Source organism: Salvelinus alpinus, chromosome 38, assembly GCF_045679555.1.
Source record: "Salvelinus alpinus chromosome 38, SLU_Salpinus.1, whole genome shotgun sequence".
Classification (NCBI taxonomy): domain Eukaryota; kingdom Metazoa; phylum Chordata; class Actinopteri; order Salmoniformes; family Salmonidae; genus Salvelinus; species Salvelinus alpinus.
Genome location: NC_092123.1, coordinates 4,936,484 through 4,955,593, shown reverse-complemented (window position 1 = coordinate 4,955,593; position 19,110 = coordinate 4,936,484). Strand labels below are relative to the sequence as shown.

Sequence of the window (19,110 nt, the reverse complement as noted above, 5' to 3'; positions counted from 1 at the left end):
GACTTTTCATTGACTTGCCTCCTTACTTCGAAACAACAGGATGCACAGTGTGAGGTTTAAAGTGGGCTATCGCAACCACGTCAGAGACAAAACCATTCCTACATTTTGAAATATATTTCTATCTAAATAACTCTACAGTGTGTGTGTGTGTGTGTAAGTAAGATCACAGTTTGCTAATGATTCAAATGACCTACATGTGAATGCAAGCACCTACACACACACACACACACACACACACACACACACACACACACACACACACACACACACACACACACACACACACACACACACACACACACACACACACACACACCAGACCTTGAGCAAAGATAATTTTATTAATTTAAGCAATATCACAGACTGGATTCTCTAAAAAGCATAGCTGTACCTAGACAGTGGTTCTCTCAGATCTGCTTTAACAAAAGGGTGCGTTCCATCAGACTTAGAAAATAGTGTTTGATTTATTGTAAATACATTATATCAAACTAAGACACTTATGAAGTGCAATATTTGTGTTGTTATACAGAGTTGAAAACCACTATTTGTTGTTGGTCTAAAGTATGATCTACATTCAACTATGAAAATAGCATGAAAACATCTCTCACATACACGTTCTCTTAAAACATAGAATACAGGATACTACCATACTTCTAAGTCAAACCACTGCAGAAACAACAGTGTTACTTACAGTACATAAAACGATTTTTAACTCCAAAAACACACCTTTCACAATTCTTTGTGATGTTATTGTCTGTTTTCGTACAACGGCTACTATATGATATAACATGAACTATACATGTTCTTACTCAAGAAAATAGCAATAGTGTTGCTGGAGAGAAACCATTAAAAAAAATATTATTACTGTACTGAATACTAGCACAATATATACAGTACTGTATTGACCCAAATGCTACCCAGGCCCTCAGCCTATGATGTATTGTAGGCCTGCTGTATGGAGATAAATGTATGTCCACATTCTGTAAATTAATTAAACAACATCTCCATATTACTTTAGTTTGAAACCTTATCATACCTTGTCCTCAGACAATGTATTTAATTATCAAATCGTCTAGTAATACTTTCTGGAAAACTCTATATGTTACTAAAGAAAACTTTATTAGATACATTATTTTACAAAAGTAGTATTTTCATCTTTAAATTATTATGTTATGGTGTGTTGTAAGGTATACTATGCATGTTCTTGTTGTATCACCCTTGGTAGGAAACATAATTCAAATGTTTATGATATAAATGTATATGAATCTAAACCGAATCAATGTTATCAATGACCTAATATTTAAGATCCTGTTGATGCCTAAACTAAATCATATTGAAGTTCTATATATGTCAAATGGCTTGCAATGACTATGCAACTAACTAAGAAATACAAAGCAACAATAGAATCATTTCATAGTGCAGTCCACCCTAACTATTCATTGCTTTTAATGAACAGTATAGCATGCGTTGAAATGGCGTATGTGGGATAACCTATGTAGGAAAAACTCCAAAGCTTCTAGTCCCCTTATTGCACCTCTGTATAGGTGATGGCCCCTTCCTGAAGAAGGCACTATGGATGCTTCATTATCTCTTATCTGGCTAGCATCCTGGTGTTAGGGTCTCACAGCTGTCTATTGGTTGGCTACACTAACCCACCAACCAATCAAGTGTCAACGTGCACAAAGCTGCCACTGAGTGACATCGTATGTCTTGTGACATCTCCTCTCCCCATTTGAGTCTTGCCATACTTGTCCAAACGAATTCTATCAAATCCAACTGAAACTGCTAAAGGTAGAGGTAAGAGACCCAGTAGACGATGTTGAACAGGAGGAACGACGTAGGGAAGAAGACTCTCGAGTAAGCGTCCAGCTCCTTAATGTCGACATGGATGCGTCCTTTCCTCCACCCTCCCCCCTTGCACTCCTCATAACAGCAGAAGAAGCTCTGGCAGTCCTTCCCGTCCAGACACTCGTACACGTCCTCATAGTCCTGCCAGTATGAGTAGTTGTTGTTCAACGGAACCACGGTCGTGGGGGACCTGGGCCCCATGTCTAGCATCGAGTAGGTCTGTGGGAGGGGACAGAGGAAGGCCATCTCCTTAGATGTGTAAGCGATAAAGGGAGAGAAAGAGAGGGAGTGTGAGAGAGCAGGTAGGGCAAGAAATGTGGGGAGGGGGCAGAGGAAGGAAGGCCTCATACAGGGATGCAGCTTAAGCCCCACCCTCTTCAACATATATATCAACGAATTGGCGAGGGCACTAGAACAGTCTGTAGCACCTGGCCTCACCCTACTAGAATCTGAAGTCAAATGTCTACGGTTTGCTGATGATCTGGTGCTTCTGTCACCAACCAAGGAGGGCTTACAGCAGCCCCTAGATTTTCTGCTGATTCTGCCAGACCTGGGCCATGACAGTAAATCTCAATAAGACCAAAATAATTGTGTTCCAAAAAAGGTCCAGTCGCCAGGACCACATATACAAATTCCATCTAGACACCGCTGCCCCAGAGCACACAAAAAACTATACATACCTTGACCTAAACATCAGGTAACTTCCACAAAGCTGTGAACGATCTGAGAGACAAGGCAAGAAGGGCATTCTATGCCATCAAAAGGAACATAAAATTCGACATACCAATTAGGATCTGACTAAAAATACTTGAATCAGTTATAGAACCCATTGCCCTTCATGGTTGCGAACCAAGAATTGACAAAATGGGACAAACACCAAATTGAGACTCTGCATGCAGAATTCTGCAAAAAAATATCCCCGTAAATCACAAAATAATGCATGCAGAGCAGAATTAGGCTGGTACCCGCTAATTATCAAAATCCAGAAAAGAGCCGTTATATTCTACCATCACCTAAAAGGAAGTGATTCCCAAACCTTCCATAACAAAGCCATCACCTACAGAGAGATGAACCTGGAGAAGAGTCCCCTAAGCAAGCTGGTCCTGGGGCTCTGTTCACAAACACAAACAGACCCCACAGATCCCCAGGACAGCAACACAATTAGACCCAACCAGATCATGAGAAAACAAAAAGATAATTACTTGACACATTGGAAAGAATTTACAAAAACACAGAGCAAACTAGAACACTATTTAGCCCTAAACAGAGAGTACACAGTGGCAGAATACCTGTTCACTGTGACTGACCCAAATTTAAGGAAAGCTTTGACTATGTACAGACTCAGTGAGCATAGCCTTACTGTTGAGAAAGGCCGACGTAGGCAGACCTGGCTCTCAAGAGAAGACAGGCTATGTGCACACTGCCCACAAAATGAGGTGGAAACAGAGCTGCACTTCCTAAACTCCTGCCAAATGTATGACCATATTAGGGACACATATTTCCCTCAGATTACACAGATCCACAACGAATTCGAAAAACAAACCCAATTTTGATAAACTCCCATATCTACTGGGTGAAATACCACAGTGTGCCATCACAGCAGCAAGATTTGTGAACTGTTGCCACAAGAAAAGGGCAACCAGTGAACAACAAACACCATTGTAAATACAACCCATATTTATGTTTATTTATTTTCCCTTTTGTACTTCGTTACAACACTGTATATATACATAATATGACATTAAACATGTCTTTATTCTTTTGGAACTTCTGTGAGTGTAATGTTTACTGTTCATTTTTAATTGTATATTTCACTTTTGTATATTATCTACTTCACTTGCTTTGGCAATGTTAACATATGTTTCCCATGCCAATAAAGCCCCTTGAATTGAATTTAATTGAGAGAGGCAACAGGGAGGGGGCGGGGGGACAACAAAAGCCAGTCAGGAGACAATAAATACATGTGGGCAAACAAGGGAGAAAGACAGATGGAAAGATGAAAAGAGACAGAGAGAAAGAGATGAAGAGAGAAAGAGATCTGATGCGTTGTGAGTGGAGCTGTGCTGTCATGCATTAAAGCTCCGCAGCGGGCCGTGTCCTCCCACACCCAGCAGGACGCTGTCATAGCCCAGGCAGGCAATGAGATAGAACCCCTTGGCTTAGTGCTCTACCTAAGCTGGGACTCACTCACTGGCTCGACAGCACTACACAACATGACATGATGACATGACACGCTATGACACAACATTTACCAAGTACACTGTGTGACCGGTCGGCAGTGCAAGAGGATGGATATATGAAGGATGGGGGATAGACCAGACCTCAACCCTCACCGGGGGGGCAACCTCCCAATTTGCTACCATGCAGGCCAGAGACACTGACTGCAATACTATCACAGCCCGTGCACAGTGCGACTGATGCAAGAGGATGGAGATATGAAGGATGGACTAGACCTCCACCCACTGAGACCATAATCGCTACCATGGCTAGAGCTATTGACTGTGACAACACAAACAACCTCGGTCCATGTCTATAACAGCATTACACTGCATCGAGAAAAGATGCCCCATTTTGTCATATGGAGGAAAAGTACACCATTACATGGTACGGAGGAAAAATACACCATTACACCGTATGGAGGAAAGGTACACCATTACATCAATTACATGGTACGGAGGAAAGCTCACCAGTCTCTGTGTCTTGTTTGTCTTGTTGTAGCGGGGCTTCTGTGCCCTGTAGGCGTAGTAGTTTTGGATGGCGTACTCCATCATGGCCGCGAAAACGAACAAGAAGCACACAGTGACGAAGAGATCCATGGCCGTCACATAGGAGACCCTGGGTAGGGAGGTCCTGGCCACTGTACTAAGGGTGGTCATTGTCAACACAGTGGTGATACCTGAAAGGACAAAGTCAGCGTCATAACACAGATTTTTCACCTAGTCAGCTTGGGGATTCAAACTAGTGACCTTTCGGTTACTGGCCCAACACTCTTAACTGCTAGGTTACCTGCCACCCTGTACTAACGGTTTTGATATCTCTCTTGGCAAAACGGCAGCAATATTTTTGCAAATATGTTTTCAAAACATATTTGATCAATTACCGAGGGTAGTTTGTGTCTCTATGTAATTTTAACTTTAGAAATAAATGGACGTTTACATCAATACATTGTCAGTGCTTAAATATGCTGAACAAAAATATGAAGGCAACATGCAACAAGTTCAAAGATTGTACTGAGTTACAGTTCAGATGAGGAAATCAGTCAATTGAAATCAATTCATTTGGCCCTAATCTATGGATTTCACGACTCGGCAGGGGTGCAGCCATAGGTGGGCCTGGGAAAGCATAGGCCCACCCACTGGGGAGCCAGGCCCAGCCAATCAGAATTAGTTTTTCCCCACAAAAGGGCTTTATTACAGACAGAAATACTCCTCAGCACCACACCTCAGAGGATCCCGTATGTGAAGAAGTCGGATGTGGAGGTTCTAGACTGGCGTGGTTACACACGGTCTGCGGTTGTGAGGCCGGTTGGACGTACTGACAAATTCTCTAAAACGACGTTGGAGGCAGAATATGGTGGAGAAATTAACATTACATTATCTGGCAACAGCTCTGGTTCTCAAAACTTGAGACATATGTGCACATTTAAAAGTGGCCTTTTGTTCTCTCCAGCACAATGTGCACCTGTGTAATGATCATGCTGTTTAATCAGCTTCTGGATATGCCACACTTGTCAGGTGGATGGATTATCTTGGCAAAGGAGAAATGCTCACTAACATGGATGTAAACAAAATGTGTTCACAACATTTGAGAGAAATAATATTTTTGTGCTTTTAGAAAATTTCTGGGATCTTTTATTTCAGCTCATGAAACATGGGACCAACCCTTTACATGTTGCATTTATATTTTTGTTAAGTATACAGTATATAGTGAAAAGTGAGCTAAATGTACCGGCTGAGATTTTGCATGTATAGAGCCTTTGATATAACTCATATGCACACACCCTATATACAGTTCTCTCTCTCTCTCTCTCTCTCTCTCTCTCTCTCTCTCTCTCTCTCTCTCTCTCTCTCTCTCTCTCTCTCTCTCTCTCTCTCTCTCTCTCTCTCTCTCTCTCTCTCTCTCTCTCTCTCTCTCTCTCTCTCTCTCTCTCTCTCTCTCTCTCTCTCTCTCTCTCTCTCTCTCTCTCTCTCTCTCTCTCTCTCTCTCTCTCTCTCTCTCTCTCTCTCTCTCATCACCAGGAACCTCTCATTTGATGACTGAATGTGGTGCTGTTTCCTAGCAGTTACCATGGAGACAAGAAGGCCCATCTATTTTGAGCGGATATTTCATACTCAATCCCCCTTCCTTCAGACTCTGCTGGCCACGATGATTACCTTCACCTATTTCCCTTACCTTCTACACATACGTTGGCACTTAGTTAGTATTGAGTTCCTTCATAACTTTCAAACAGGCAAGGTGTAAGAGCAACTTTAACTGGTTCCTCCAAATAAAATGGCAAAAATTTTATAAATGACAAGAAGGTATTGTAAAAAAAAATACAAAATAGACCAGAAAATAATATAGATACAAAGAATGCATGTGGAAAGATGTCAGTACACCTACACTAAATTAGGGACACAAAGACCCATAGATGTTATTTGAACAGATACAGGACATAGAAAATAATACAGATAGAAAGAACATTGTAGAAAGATATCAGTCTACAGTGCTGTCGTGACACACAGAGAGAGAGAGAAAAGAAAGACAAAGAAAGTGACAAAAAAGAGGGAGGGGTCACACTGTATGAGTCACTGAACTGAGCATCCCCATCCCTTCCTGTACCTTACTCCCTGTCAGGTATATCCTGATAGTCATTACCATCTGTGGTGGCCCTTGCGAACCTGACTCTTTGGGAATGTCACCCAGTACACCCTGTCACTGCCCCCCAACCACACTACACCCTCAGGGGGCACCTGCATGTCAGCACCTGCCTCCTCCTTAGCCCCCTACCACCACCACCAGCCACTCTGACATATCTCCTGCTCTTTGCAGTCAAAGCCCATTTTCCTTATCACTCCTCTTTCTTTTCAACCCGCTATCGATCAGCGGGGAGGCCCGGAAAAATCAACGCTGCGCTTTTGTGCCCCAGAATAGACACTAAATGACTTCTTTTGTCAACGAGAATGGGATATTTATCTTTACTCCTACAGTCAGCATCCTTACCTGTTAGCAAGGGGAAAGACAAACATGTTTCCGGGCTTATCTTTGTACCGTGTCGTAACAGGTGTCAAGACTGTCGAGGGAGACTATTCAATGTGATTGTGGTGGTTCAAGTTTGGTTTGGTGATGAAATGGACTCGTTAATACACTTTAAGCTTTGACTTGTTTAACCACCATTGCAAATGTGGTTGTGTTGTCACTTAATTAAAGGCCATGTATAATGCTAATACTGTAATTTGGACTAAATGTGATATATTTGATCTTGAAGACAAAAAATGACCTGGTCAAGGTCACCTACAAGACCTGCCTGGAGGAATTGAATCGTACTTACCGCAAAGTTCAACTCAAACTCCAAATCACCTTCAACTACATAATCCAGACGAATGCACATGCACTAATGGAAAGCATGCATCGGGGGGGGAAAAAATCATGAGTGAATTACAAACGTAAACAAAAAGGTGATTGTTAAGCCTTGATGAATTACAAGCACATCGCATACACAAAATAAAACAGTACAAGAATCTGAAAAGCAGAACATAACATTGCGTAATTGGTCTCTAGTCTAAACAATAAAATATCGATTTTTCATGCAATCTTCCATTGTGGTACCCATCTTTTCAACCAACCAGCTAGACTCAGACGTATTTTTTTTCCTTTCAGAATAACACATGCAGAGGTAGTCATTTCTGAACACATACAGTGCACTACATAAACACTGGTGGAACAAGTTTGGTTGAACCCGTGGGGTTCTTCATCTACTTATTATCACATCAGTGTGTATGCTGCCAAATGGTATTCTTCAGATCAGGTACCTAGTGCTGTTCTGGCGGGGGCGGCATCGCTATTGATCCAGAAGGAGACCCAGGAGAGCACCACGGTGAGGATACAGGGGATGTAGGTCTGGATGGTGAAATAACCCATTCTCCTGCTCAGGTCAAAGTACACTGTCATGACCACATAATCACCTGGGAGTGGGGGGGTGAGAGGGAGGGGGATAAAGAGGGGGGATTTATATGGAGTGAGGGGTGAGCAGGGGTAGGGAGCAAGTTAAGGAGGAAGAGAGTGAGGGAGAGTGAGGGAGAAAGGGAGCGATTGAGGGAGAATCAGAGCATCAGGTGGAACAAGAACGAGCCAGCATGGGGAGGGAGAAAGGGGTGGAGGGTGGGAGAAAGAGAGAGATTGAGGGAGAATCAGAGTGTCAGGTGGAACAAGAACAAGCCAGCATGGGGAGGGAGAGAGGGATGGAGGGAGGGAAAGAGAGAGAGCGAGAGAATCATGAGAGATAGCATCAGGGGGAACCACAGAAGAAGGCACCATACACAATGCTTCAGGGAGTCTACTTTGGTGGGTTTTGAAGAGGGATGCTGTAACAATAGAAAAAAAGGAGGCAGATATAACAGCGGTAGAACCAGAAGTCCCAGATGGCAAGGTGGCATGGGAACTGTCCACTCGCCACTGTCCTCATTACCACGCTACAGCACAATACCTATTAATTTCATGCTGGATGAAGAACAACAAGAAGAAATTTAACGCTTTGTTTTCCGAGTTTGTTGAGATGTAAATTAATGATATGCTATTTTTAGCTGCAGGAGCAAGCTAGCTAATCATCATGCAGCATGATGCAAGCTGGGAGTCAAGAAAAAGTGAAAACAAGATGCGAAACGTCTCATTTCCTTGAACAGAACTGAAGGAAGATCTGTGGAAGAACTCTGGCATTCATGAGTTCTCCTTTCAGAACGTGGACTTGTATCACAGTGCACCAGACGCAGAATACATCATTTATTGGATCACCTGAGTTTTCAAGACAAGACTTCAAGACTTTCTTTTCAAAATGGAGATGAAATCATCGTTCTCCAAAAGGAATAAAGTACCTATGAAATTTGAGAATAGGGTCAATATGGGTTAATTACAGCTTGAGGATTCATACATAAGATCAATTTATCAGCCCCTTAAAACGCTGCTACATTAATCTTCAATGCTGCCACGAATGCATTAAAAATATATTGCAAAGTCATTCCAGCACGCACCACTCATGAGTATAATTAGATACCTGTTTGTAAAACACGACCTTAGTCGCAAGGAATGATTGTTGGAAATAAATAGATGTAGAATTCAGTATTAAAACCAACCCACATCCTAGGCCTCTGAAAATCATTTAAGTGAATAATTAAATATTTAGAATCTTTAATCCAAATGGTTTGTATAAAAATATGTTTGCCTTTATACCGGAGTGGACTACTGATGAGCTTCAAGCAGCCTACAGAGAAACAATATGTTAAATGTCACATTGAATTATGAAAACAGATAAATGCACTTTCATTGTGCACTATTTTATTACACAGTGAATGATAAAGACAACATCTACTCCCTGAACACTACTCTTAAGTTCTCTACCAAAGTACTACTCCCAAGTCTACCACCACAGTACTACTCCTACGTCTACTACCACAGAACTACTTCTAAGTCTACTACCGGAGTATTACTTCTAAGTGCAATTTCAACCTGTTTTCTGCCCTGCCAAATGCTGTCTTTGTCATTTCCATGGCACAATAATACTACATATCTTGACTATCTTCCAAGAAAAGGTATTGTCTTTGCTCTCTGGCAATATCTTGCAAAACTGGCAAAGCAATTGTCTTTGCAATGCGATAGCTAACAAAGACTGGAAAAGCAATTGACTTAAGCCAGAGTGGTGGCACCAGACCTCAAGACACCAGCTGGTAATGCCTGCTGTCTCACGCTGCTAACAGACAGATCATTTACAGTAAATGTAGACCATTTGATTAAAAAACAGCTAAAAATAGCACTTTGTCCTTTTTCCTTGGAATTTGTATGAGTCAGTATCTAATAATTCAGAGAGAAATTGGATGGAGAACACAGGAGCCAGCGAAGGGCTGTGATGAGGATTTATTTTATTGGTTGTGAAAAACAGGTCAGCTGTTTGGGTATTAAATGTACGATAACTCATTTACTGTACCTGCTGTCGTTTTTAGGACGTCTGTGGTATTCCGCAGGCCCATGAAGTCAAACTGGTAGAGGCGCCAGTACTTCTGGTCTGAGGTTTCGATGGAGTTCCTTTTCCATCTGTAAATCATTTCATCCTTGGGGTAACCATCTGTAAGTCAAGTAAATACACAGTGACCCTGTGACCCTATGGTAGCATTTCATTCTAATAATATAAGATTTATGTTTCAATCTGACCCTTACATGTTTCATTGTTTGATGGGTCTTATTGGACACATTCCTATGTATGTATTATATAACCTACTAATTGCATACTGTTAAATACACTTAAATACGGGAACAGCACACGCACACGCCGGCACACACACACACGCACAGTATAGCACCACTAGACTTTTAAAAAGTAAAAAACAGGGCCATAGTAAATCGCTGTAAGAGCAGATGAAAAGGGACACGGCCGAGTGTAATAGGATACGTTGAGGGACTGTGAGAGAGCGTTGTGTTGATGCTAGAGTTGACCTTCACTTTTCACAGAAGTGTGTGTGTGCCTCTGAAATCTAATTTGAAAGCCATGCAATGGAAATGAATCACTTCATTGTGCTCTGATGATTTCAAGCAGGTGAACTGTATCCCATTGACATGTTATTATGAGGTGTGTATCTCACACACACACACACAAAGCGACACTGTTATTCACATTAGCGAAAGCTACAACAAAGGGAAGCTGGTGAGATGATGTGGAATGTGCTGAGTGTATGTCCATATCTTCGAAACTATTATGCCGTGAAAGTACAATACAATAACGAGGAGTCAGAAAGCTAAGTTTAGGCTAGGGCTCAGCTGCAAGTTGGGTATCAGGGTTTGGCTCTGGAGTTGGCACTGCCTCCTAAAGGCGTGGTGTCCAGGGCATCCAGGCCAATGAGAGAGGAGGCTGCAGCTTCGTGGCCCTGCAGCTGATCCACATGGCGGTGGTGCACTTTACCGTCAGGCGTCCGACTCCTGTAAGAGGCCGGTCCAGTGGCTTCTTACACAACTGCAAGGACCTACATAGGGCCTCGAGAGTAGTTCCTCATGTACACAGACTCGTCAGGTAGAAAACGCCTTAAATGATCATGGCCCCTGTCTGCATCACCCTCCTGCCTTAGACGCATGTCACTTGCCATGTCCGGGTGCAGCCGATCTAAAGCAGTTGTCAATCGCCTGTTCATTAACAGCTCGGCTGGACTCTTCCCAGTAGACGCCGTCGTAACACGTTGAGACAGCAGGAACCTTGACAGTCAGGCCATGCCAGTCACCCACCGAGATCATAGATAGATCCTCCTTGGTTGTCTGAACCATGTGTTCAGCTTGGCCATTGGAGGATGGATGATATGGGGCTGTGGTGACATGTCTGATTCAGTTCCACCCAGCGAACTCCTTAAACTCAGCAGAAGTGAAGGCAGCTCCATTATCTGACACCAGGACGTCACACAACCCATGAATGGCAAACAGAGCAAATGGAGGGTGCTTATTACAGCACCACAGGGCATCAAGATAACCATGGCTACTTCCACTTCCATTTGAATGGGAATCTACTATAATGAGAAAAGTATTTCCTTTCAATAGCCCAGAAAAGTCCATATGAAGACAAGCATTTCTTTGTGGTCCACTCCCATGGGTGCAAGGCAGCCTTGGGTGAGCAGGGTGTGACTCCTGACAGGGAACACAGCGGCGCACCACAGCCAAAATTTCCATGTGCATCCCGGGCCACCACACATAGCTCCGTGCCAGTGCCTTCATCCTCACTATTGCATCATGGAAAAGACCCACTCGCTCGCCAGGCCAGGTACCACAACCCGACTGGCCCACAACACACAGTTCTTGTGAACCGACAGCTCGTTCCGACGACACCATTGAAGCCCAAACTGTCTGCCAGGAACCTCAGAGGCCCATCCATGCAGCACCCAGCGAAGCACTCGGGGCAGGACAGGATCCTTGAAGGTCAGTGTGGCTATCCTAGAAGCATGGAGAAGGGCATCAGGCACCACCTTCTACAGCATCACTTCCCAGGGAGGTGGTGGCTCAGACAAAGGGTTAGTGAGTGACAGGCAACTCAGGGCATCTGTATTAGCCAACTGCTTCCTTGGATAATAGCAGAGCTCATAACTATGTCCCAGTATCAGACTCCATCTGACCATGCACGTGAAAATACTTTTGGGCATGGGCTTCATATGATGAAGCACGCTCAGCAAGAGCTTGTGGTTGGTGTAGACCACAAAATGGCGACCTGACAAATACTGGTGGAACTTCTTGACAGCAAAAATGTTCGCCAGGGCCTATTTATCCGGCTGTGCATAGTACTGTTCAGCGACAGTTAGGGTCCTAGATGCGTAGCACACAGGTGCTTCCCGACCATCAGATTCCACATGACTAAACAAAGCTCATATGGAGATGCATCACAGACCAGTAGCAGGGGTTTTCTATCATCATAGTGGGCTAGCAGCCCATCTGCTTGCAGCAGCTGCTTAGCCTCTTTATAGACTTCTTCATGAGCGGCCGGGTCCAGTAGGCAACGCCAGGGCTGTAGCTTTCTCAAGCAGGAAGCAGTTGTAAAAATTGAGATGCCTCAGAAACGACTGAAGCTCAGACTTGTTCTGGGAAGAAGGTGCCTCCTGAATGGCCTTCACCTTATCCTGGGTTGGTCGCACGCCTTCCTTGTCAACGTGGAACCCCAGGAACTCAACACTGGGTGCAGCAAAAATAGACTTCTCCCTCTCAGGCTGTGGCCCCCCATGGGTACTAAAGACAACATACTTCTCAGGGTCTGGGTGACAGTTTACCAAGTGTGTTTGTTGTGTGGTCCTAGTGGGCATGAATGAACTGCCTGAGGCCTGGGACTGGGACCTTTGTCAAACAAAGTCGAGCTATATGTCCCCTCCGTTTACAGTAGGGACAGGTTGCAACCCGAAACCTACAGCTGTTGGAATTATGGGCACCTCCACATCTGAAACAGGCTTTGAAGTCCTCTCTGGACTCTGACTCCGCCCCCTCCGTGTGCACCGGCCTACTACGTTCAGTGAGATGAATGTCAGGCACAGTCAGAGGACCTGGTCGTTCAGGGTGAAGCAGGCAGGCATTATTTGCAGCAGTCTCAGCTGCCAAGGCTTTGACCTCAGCCACTCTAAATATCAGATTGGGCTCAGCCAATAGACTCAACTAACAATTCTGTCAAGCAGCATTGGCTCCAGTTGATCTCCAAAATGATGGTGCACCGAAAGCCTGTGCACACCAGCAATGAAACTGGAGATATTCTGATTTGCCTTTTGTTTACAATTATGAAAATAATATCTCTGCACAATTTCTGTTCTGGGCTGAAAGGTCGCTTCAAACATGCCACTATGTGATCATAACTCTTTGCAGTGGGCAGAGAACCTAATGTACACTGAACAAAAATATAAACGCAACATGCAACAATTTCAAAGATTTTACTGAGTTACAGTTCATATAAGGAAATAAGTCAACTGAAATAAATAAATTAGGCCCTAATCTATGGATTTTACATGACTGGGAATATTGATACAGATACCTTAAAAAAAATGTAGGGGCGTGGGTCAGAAAACCAGTCAGTTTCTGGTGTGACCACCACTTGCCTCATACAGTGCAACACATCTCCATTGCATAGAGCTGATCAGGCTGTTGATTGTGGCTTGTGGAATGGTGTCCCACACCTCTTTAATGGCGTCCCACACCTCTTCAATGGCTGTATGAAGTTGCTGGATATTGGCAGAAATGGAACACGCTGTCGTACAGGTCAATCCAGAGCATCCCAAACATGCTCAATGAGTGAAATGTCTGGAGAGTATGCTGGCCATGGAAGAACTGGGACATTTTCAGCTTCCAGGAATTGTGTACATATCATTGCAACATGAGACCATGCATAATCATTCCAAGATGGCATAGCAGTCAGACGTCCTTTGTCCTACTCTTGTCGTGTCCCGTGTATATATATATTTACATCTTTCTTCGCATATCTTTTACATATTTTTCTTTTCCAAAAACTCAACTTCAAAACACTCTCCTGCAACCCGCCTCATCAATTAAAAAAAAATATATATATTATTTACCTCAAATCTGAAATCCACAATAGAAGCTAGCCAGAAGCTAGCCAGTTTACTGGCTAACGTTAGTATTCAGCTAACCACGGTTTATGGTCATCAGCTATCCTTTAGCTCGAAAAGCTATCGCCAGTTTTGTACAACGAGACTCAGACCAGAACATACCGGACCTATTTTTCTCTCCATATCCCCGGATTTCAACCGCAAGCTGTGGACATTTATACCTGGATCTCGCAGCTAGCTGCTATCCGTGTGATTATTGGCTTACGTCGATCCCGGAGCAAACATCAATTATTCCGGAGCTAGCCAGCTGAAGAGTTCCATCAGCCACTCCTGGGCTACAATCACCTATCCGGACCCATTTTTCTCCCGATGCGGAGCCCCACCGGACCTTCACGACTGGACTACCGACATTATCTGCCCGAGGGAGTTATCCAACTGGCCCCTCCATTGCGACGTTACCTGAACGCCCATCTGCGGCCCGCTAATTGTAAGCTGTCTTATCGGCTGCTATCTGAATAGGTCTATCGGACAATTTTTCTTGGGTCACTATAACTATATATTTTTTGCCAACTGGATTGATCCCCTCTACCACACGGAACCCCACTAATCTACCGTCGGAAACGCACGAGGTGGCTAAAAACAGACCTCCATCTTATGCTAGCTTGCTACCGATGGCCCGGCTAGCTGTCTGAATCGCCGTTACCCCAACCAACGTCACTACTCACTGGACTCTTATGATCACTCGACTAAGCATGCCTGTCCTTAATGTAAATATGCCTTGTCCATTGCTGTTCTGGTTAGTGTTTATTAGCTTATTTCACTGTAGAGCCTCTAGCCCTGCTCATTATACCTTATCCAACCTTTCAGTTCCACCACCCACACATGCGATGACATCACCTGGTTTCAATGATGTTTCTAGAGACAATATCTCTCTCATCATCACTCAATACCTAGGTTTACCTCTACTGTATTCACATCCTACCATACCTTTGTCTGTACATTATACCTTGAAGCTATTTTATCGCCCCCAGAAACCTCCTTTTACTCTCTGTTCCGGACGTTCTAGACGACCAATTCTCATAGCTTTTAGCCGTACCCTTATCCTACTCCTCCTCTGTTCCTCTGGTGATGTAGAGGTGAATCCAGGCCCTGCAGTGCCTAGCTCCACTCCTATTCCCCAGGCGCTCTCTTTTGATGACTTCTGTAACCGTAATAGCCTTGGTTTCATGCATGTTAACATTAGAAGCCTCCTCCCTAAGTTTGTTTTATTCACTGCTTTAGCACACTCTGCCAACCCGGATGTTCTAGCCGTGTCTGAATCCTGGCTTAGGAAGACCACCAAAAATTCTGAAATATCCATTCCTAACTACAACATTTTCAGACAAGATAGAATGGCCAAAGGGGGCGGTGTTGCAATCTACTGCAAAGATAGCCTGCAGAGTTCTGTCCTACTATCCAGGTCTGTACCCAAGCAATTTGAACTTCTACTTTTAAAAATCCACCTCTCTAAAAACAAGTCTCTCACCGTTGCTGCCTGCTATAGACCACCCTCTGCCCCCAGCTGTGCTCTGGACACCATATGTGAACTGATTGCCCTCCATCCATCTTCAGAGCTCGTGCTGCTAGGCGACCTAAACTGGAACATGCTTAACACCCCAGCCATCCTACAATCTAAGCTTGATTCCCTCAATCTCACACAAATTATCAATGAACCTACCAGGTACCACCCCAAAGCCGTAAACACGGGCACCCTCATAGATATCATCCTAACCAACTTGCCCTCTAAATACACCTCTGCTGTTTTCAACCAAGATCTCAGCGATCACTGCCTCATTGCCTGCATCCGTAATGGGTCAGCGGTCAAACGACCTCCACTCATCACTGTCAAACGCTCCCTGAAACACTTCAGCGAGCTAGCCTTTCTAATCGACCTGGCCGGGGTATCCTGGAAGGATATTGATCTCATCCCGTCAGTAGAGGATGCCTGGTTATTTGTTTTAAATGCATTCCTCACCATCTTAAGCATGCCCTATTCAAGAAATGTTGAACCAGGAACAGATATAGCCCTTGGTTCTCTCCAGGCCTGACTGCCCTTAACCAACACAAAAACATCCTATGGCGTTCTGCATTAGCATCGAACAGCCCCCGTGATATGCAACTTTTCAGGGAAGCTAGAAACCAATATACACAGGCAGTTAGAAAAGCCAAGGCTAGCTTTATCAAGCAGAAATTTGCATCCTGCAACACAAACTCAAAATAAGTTTGAAACATGAGGTGATGGCGGCGTATGAATGGCATGACAATGGGCCTCAGGATCTCATCACAGTACCTCTGTGTGTTCAAATTGCCACCAATAAAATACAATTGTGTTTGTTGTCCTTGGCTTATGCCTGCCCATACTATAACCCCACTGCCACCATGGGGCGCTCTGTTCACAATGTTGACTTCAACAAACTGCTCGCCCACACGACGGCATGGTTACACGTGGTCTGCATTTGCGAGGCCGGTAGGACGTACTGCCAAAACGACGTTGGAGGCGGCTTATGGTAGAGAAATTAACATTAAATTATCTGGCAACAGCCCTGGAGGACATTCCTGCAGTCACAGCATGCCAATTGCACACTCCCTCAAAACTTGAGACATCTGTGGCATTGTGTTGTGTGACAAAACTACACATTTTAGAGTGGCCTTTTTTTGTCCACAGTACAAGGTGCACCTTTGTAATGATCATGCTGTTTAATCAGCTTCTTGATATGCCACACCTGTCAAGTGAATGGATTAGCTTGGCAAAGGGGAAATGCTCACTAACAGAAATATAAAGAAATGTGTGCACATTATTTTTGAGATATAACGATACGTTTTTTGTGCATATGGAACATTTCTGAGATCTTTTATTTCAGCTCATGAAACATAAAACCAACACTTTACACGCTGCGTTTATACATTACATGACCAAAAGTATGTGGACACCTGCTCGTCAAACCTCTCATTCCAATATCCTGAGCATTAATATAGAGTTGGTCCCCCCTTTGCTGCTATAACAGCCTCCACTCCTCTGGGAAGGCTTTCCACTAGATGTTGGAACATTGCTGCGGGGACTTGCTTCAAATCAGCCACAAGAGCATTAGTGAGGTGGAACACTAATGTTGGGCGATTCGTCCCAAAGGTGTTCGATGGGGTTGAGGTCAGGGCTCTGTGCAGGCCAGTCAAGTTCTTCCACAATTATTTCGACAAACCCTGTCTGCATGGACCTCACTTTGTGCATGGGGGCATTGTCATGCTGAAACAAGAAAGGGCCTTCCCCAAACTATTCTCTTGGCATCCACCGAACCCAGATTCCTCCGTCGGAATGCCAGATGGTGAAGCGTGATTCATCACTCCAGAGTCCAATGGCGGCGAGTTTTACACCACTCCAGCCGACGCTTGGAATTGCGCATGGTGATCTTAGGCTTGTGTGCGGCTGCTCGGCCATGGAAACCTATTTCATGAAGCTCCCGACAAACAGTTCTGGTGCTGACGTTGCTTCCAGAGGCAGTTTGGAACTCAGTAGTGAGTGTTGCAACCAAAGATTTTTACGTGCCGGTCCCATTCTGTGAGCTTGTGTGGCCTACTATTTTGCAGCTGAGCCATTGTTGTTTCCACTTCACAATACTCTACTCAGCACTCTACAACACTCTACGCAAATTGTATGTAGTCTATCACAGTGCCATCCGTTTTGTCACCAAAGCCCCATATACTACAGACCACTGCGACCTGTATGCTCTCGTTGGCTGGCCCTCGCTTCATATCTGTCGCCAAACCCACTGGCTCCAGGTCATATATAAGTCTTTGCTAGGTAAAGCCCCACCTTATCTCAACTCACTGGTCACCATAGCTGCACCCACCCATAGCACGTGCTCCAGCAGGTATATTTCACTGGTCATCCCCAAAGCCTTTGGCTGCCTTTCCTTCCAGTTCTCTGCTGCCAATGACTGGAACGAATTGCAAAAATCACTGAAGCTGGAGTCTTATATCTCCCTCACTAACTTTAAGCACCAGCTGTCAGAGCAGCTCACAGATTACTGCACCTGTACATAGCCCATCTATAATTTAGCCCAAACAACTACCTCATCCCCATATTGTTATTTCTTTTTTTGCTCCTTTGCACCCCAGTATCTCTACTTCCACATTCATCTTCTGCACATCTATCACTCCAGTGTTTAATTGCTCAATTGTAATTACTTCGCCACTACGGCCTATTTATTGCCTTACCTCCCTAATCTTACTACATTTACATACACTGTATATAGATTTTCCTATTCCTATAACTCTGTGTTGTTGTTTGTGTCGCACTGATTTGCTTCATCTTGGCCAGGTCGCAGTTGTAAATGAGAACTTGTTCTCAACTGGCCTACCTGATCTACCTGGTTAAATAAAGGTGAAATAAAAAAGACATTTAAAAAAACAGCTCTTACAGTTGACAGGATCAGTTCTAGCAGGGGAGAAATTTGACGAAATGACTTGTTGGAAAGGTGGTATCCTATGATGTTGCCATGTTGAAAGTCACTGAGCTCTTCAGTACTGGCCATTCTACTGCCAATGTTTGTCTATGGAGAATGCATGGCTGTGAGCTCGCTTTTATACACCTGTCAGCAACGGGTGTGCCTGAAAAATATACTTTTGTACATACAGTTGAAGTCAGAAGTTTGCATACACCTTAGCCAAATACATTCAACTCAGTTTTTCACAATTCCTGACATTTAATCCCAGTAAAAATTCCCTGTTTTAGGTCAGTCAGGATCACCACTTTATTTTAAGAGTGTGAAATGTCTAGTGGAGAGTAATAATAGTGGAGAGAATTTTTTATTTCAGCTGTTATTTCTTTCATCACATTCCCAGTGGGTCAGAAATGTACATACACTCAATTAGTATTTGGTAGCATTGCCTTTAAATTGTTAACTTGGGTCAAACGTTTCAGGAGTTTCCACAAGTTTCCCACAATAAATTGGGTTCATTTTGGCCC

General features: G+C 43.9%; 1 protein-coding gene across 2 annotated transcripts in view; it reads right to left on the bottom strand.

Moving 5' to 3' along the window:
* Positions 1 to 322: 322 nt before the first annotated feature.
* Positions 323 to 19,110, bottom strand: part of LOC139566343 (gamma-aminobutyric acid receptor subunit gamma-3-like) — a 42,663-nt gene continuing 23,875 nt past the window's right edge. Inside the window, exons 6-9 of one of the 2 annotated variants that reach the window (XM_071387458.1) lie at positions 10,025 to 10,162; positions 7,860 to 8,012; positions 4,536 to 4,744; positions 323 to 2,097 (exon numbers count right to left, since the gene is read on the bottom strand). In XM_071387458.1, coding sequence (XP_071243559.1) covers positions 1,786 to 2,097; positions 4,536 to 4,744; positions 7,860 to 8,012; positions 10,025 to 10,162 — 812 coding nt within the window. In that variant the 3' untranslated portion in view covers positions 323 to 1,785. The remainder of the gene's footprint in view (positions 2,098 to 4,535; positions 4,745 to 7,859; positions 8,013 to 10,024; positions 10,163 to 19,110) is intronic. The other variant, XM_071387459.1, reaches the window with a different exon arrangement.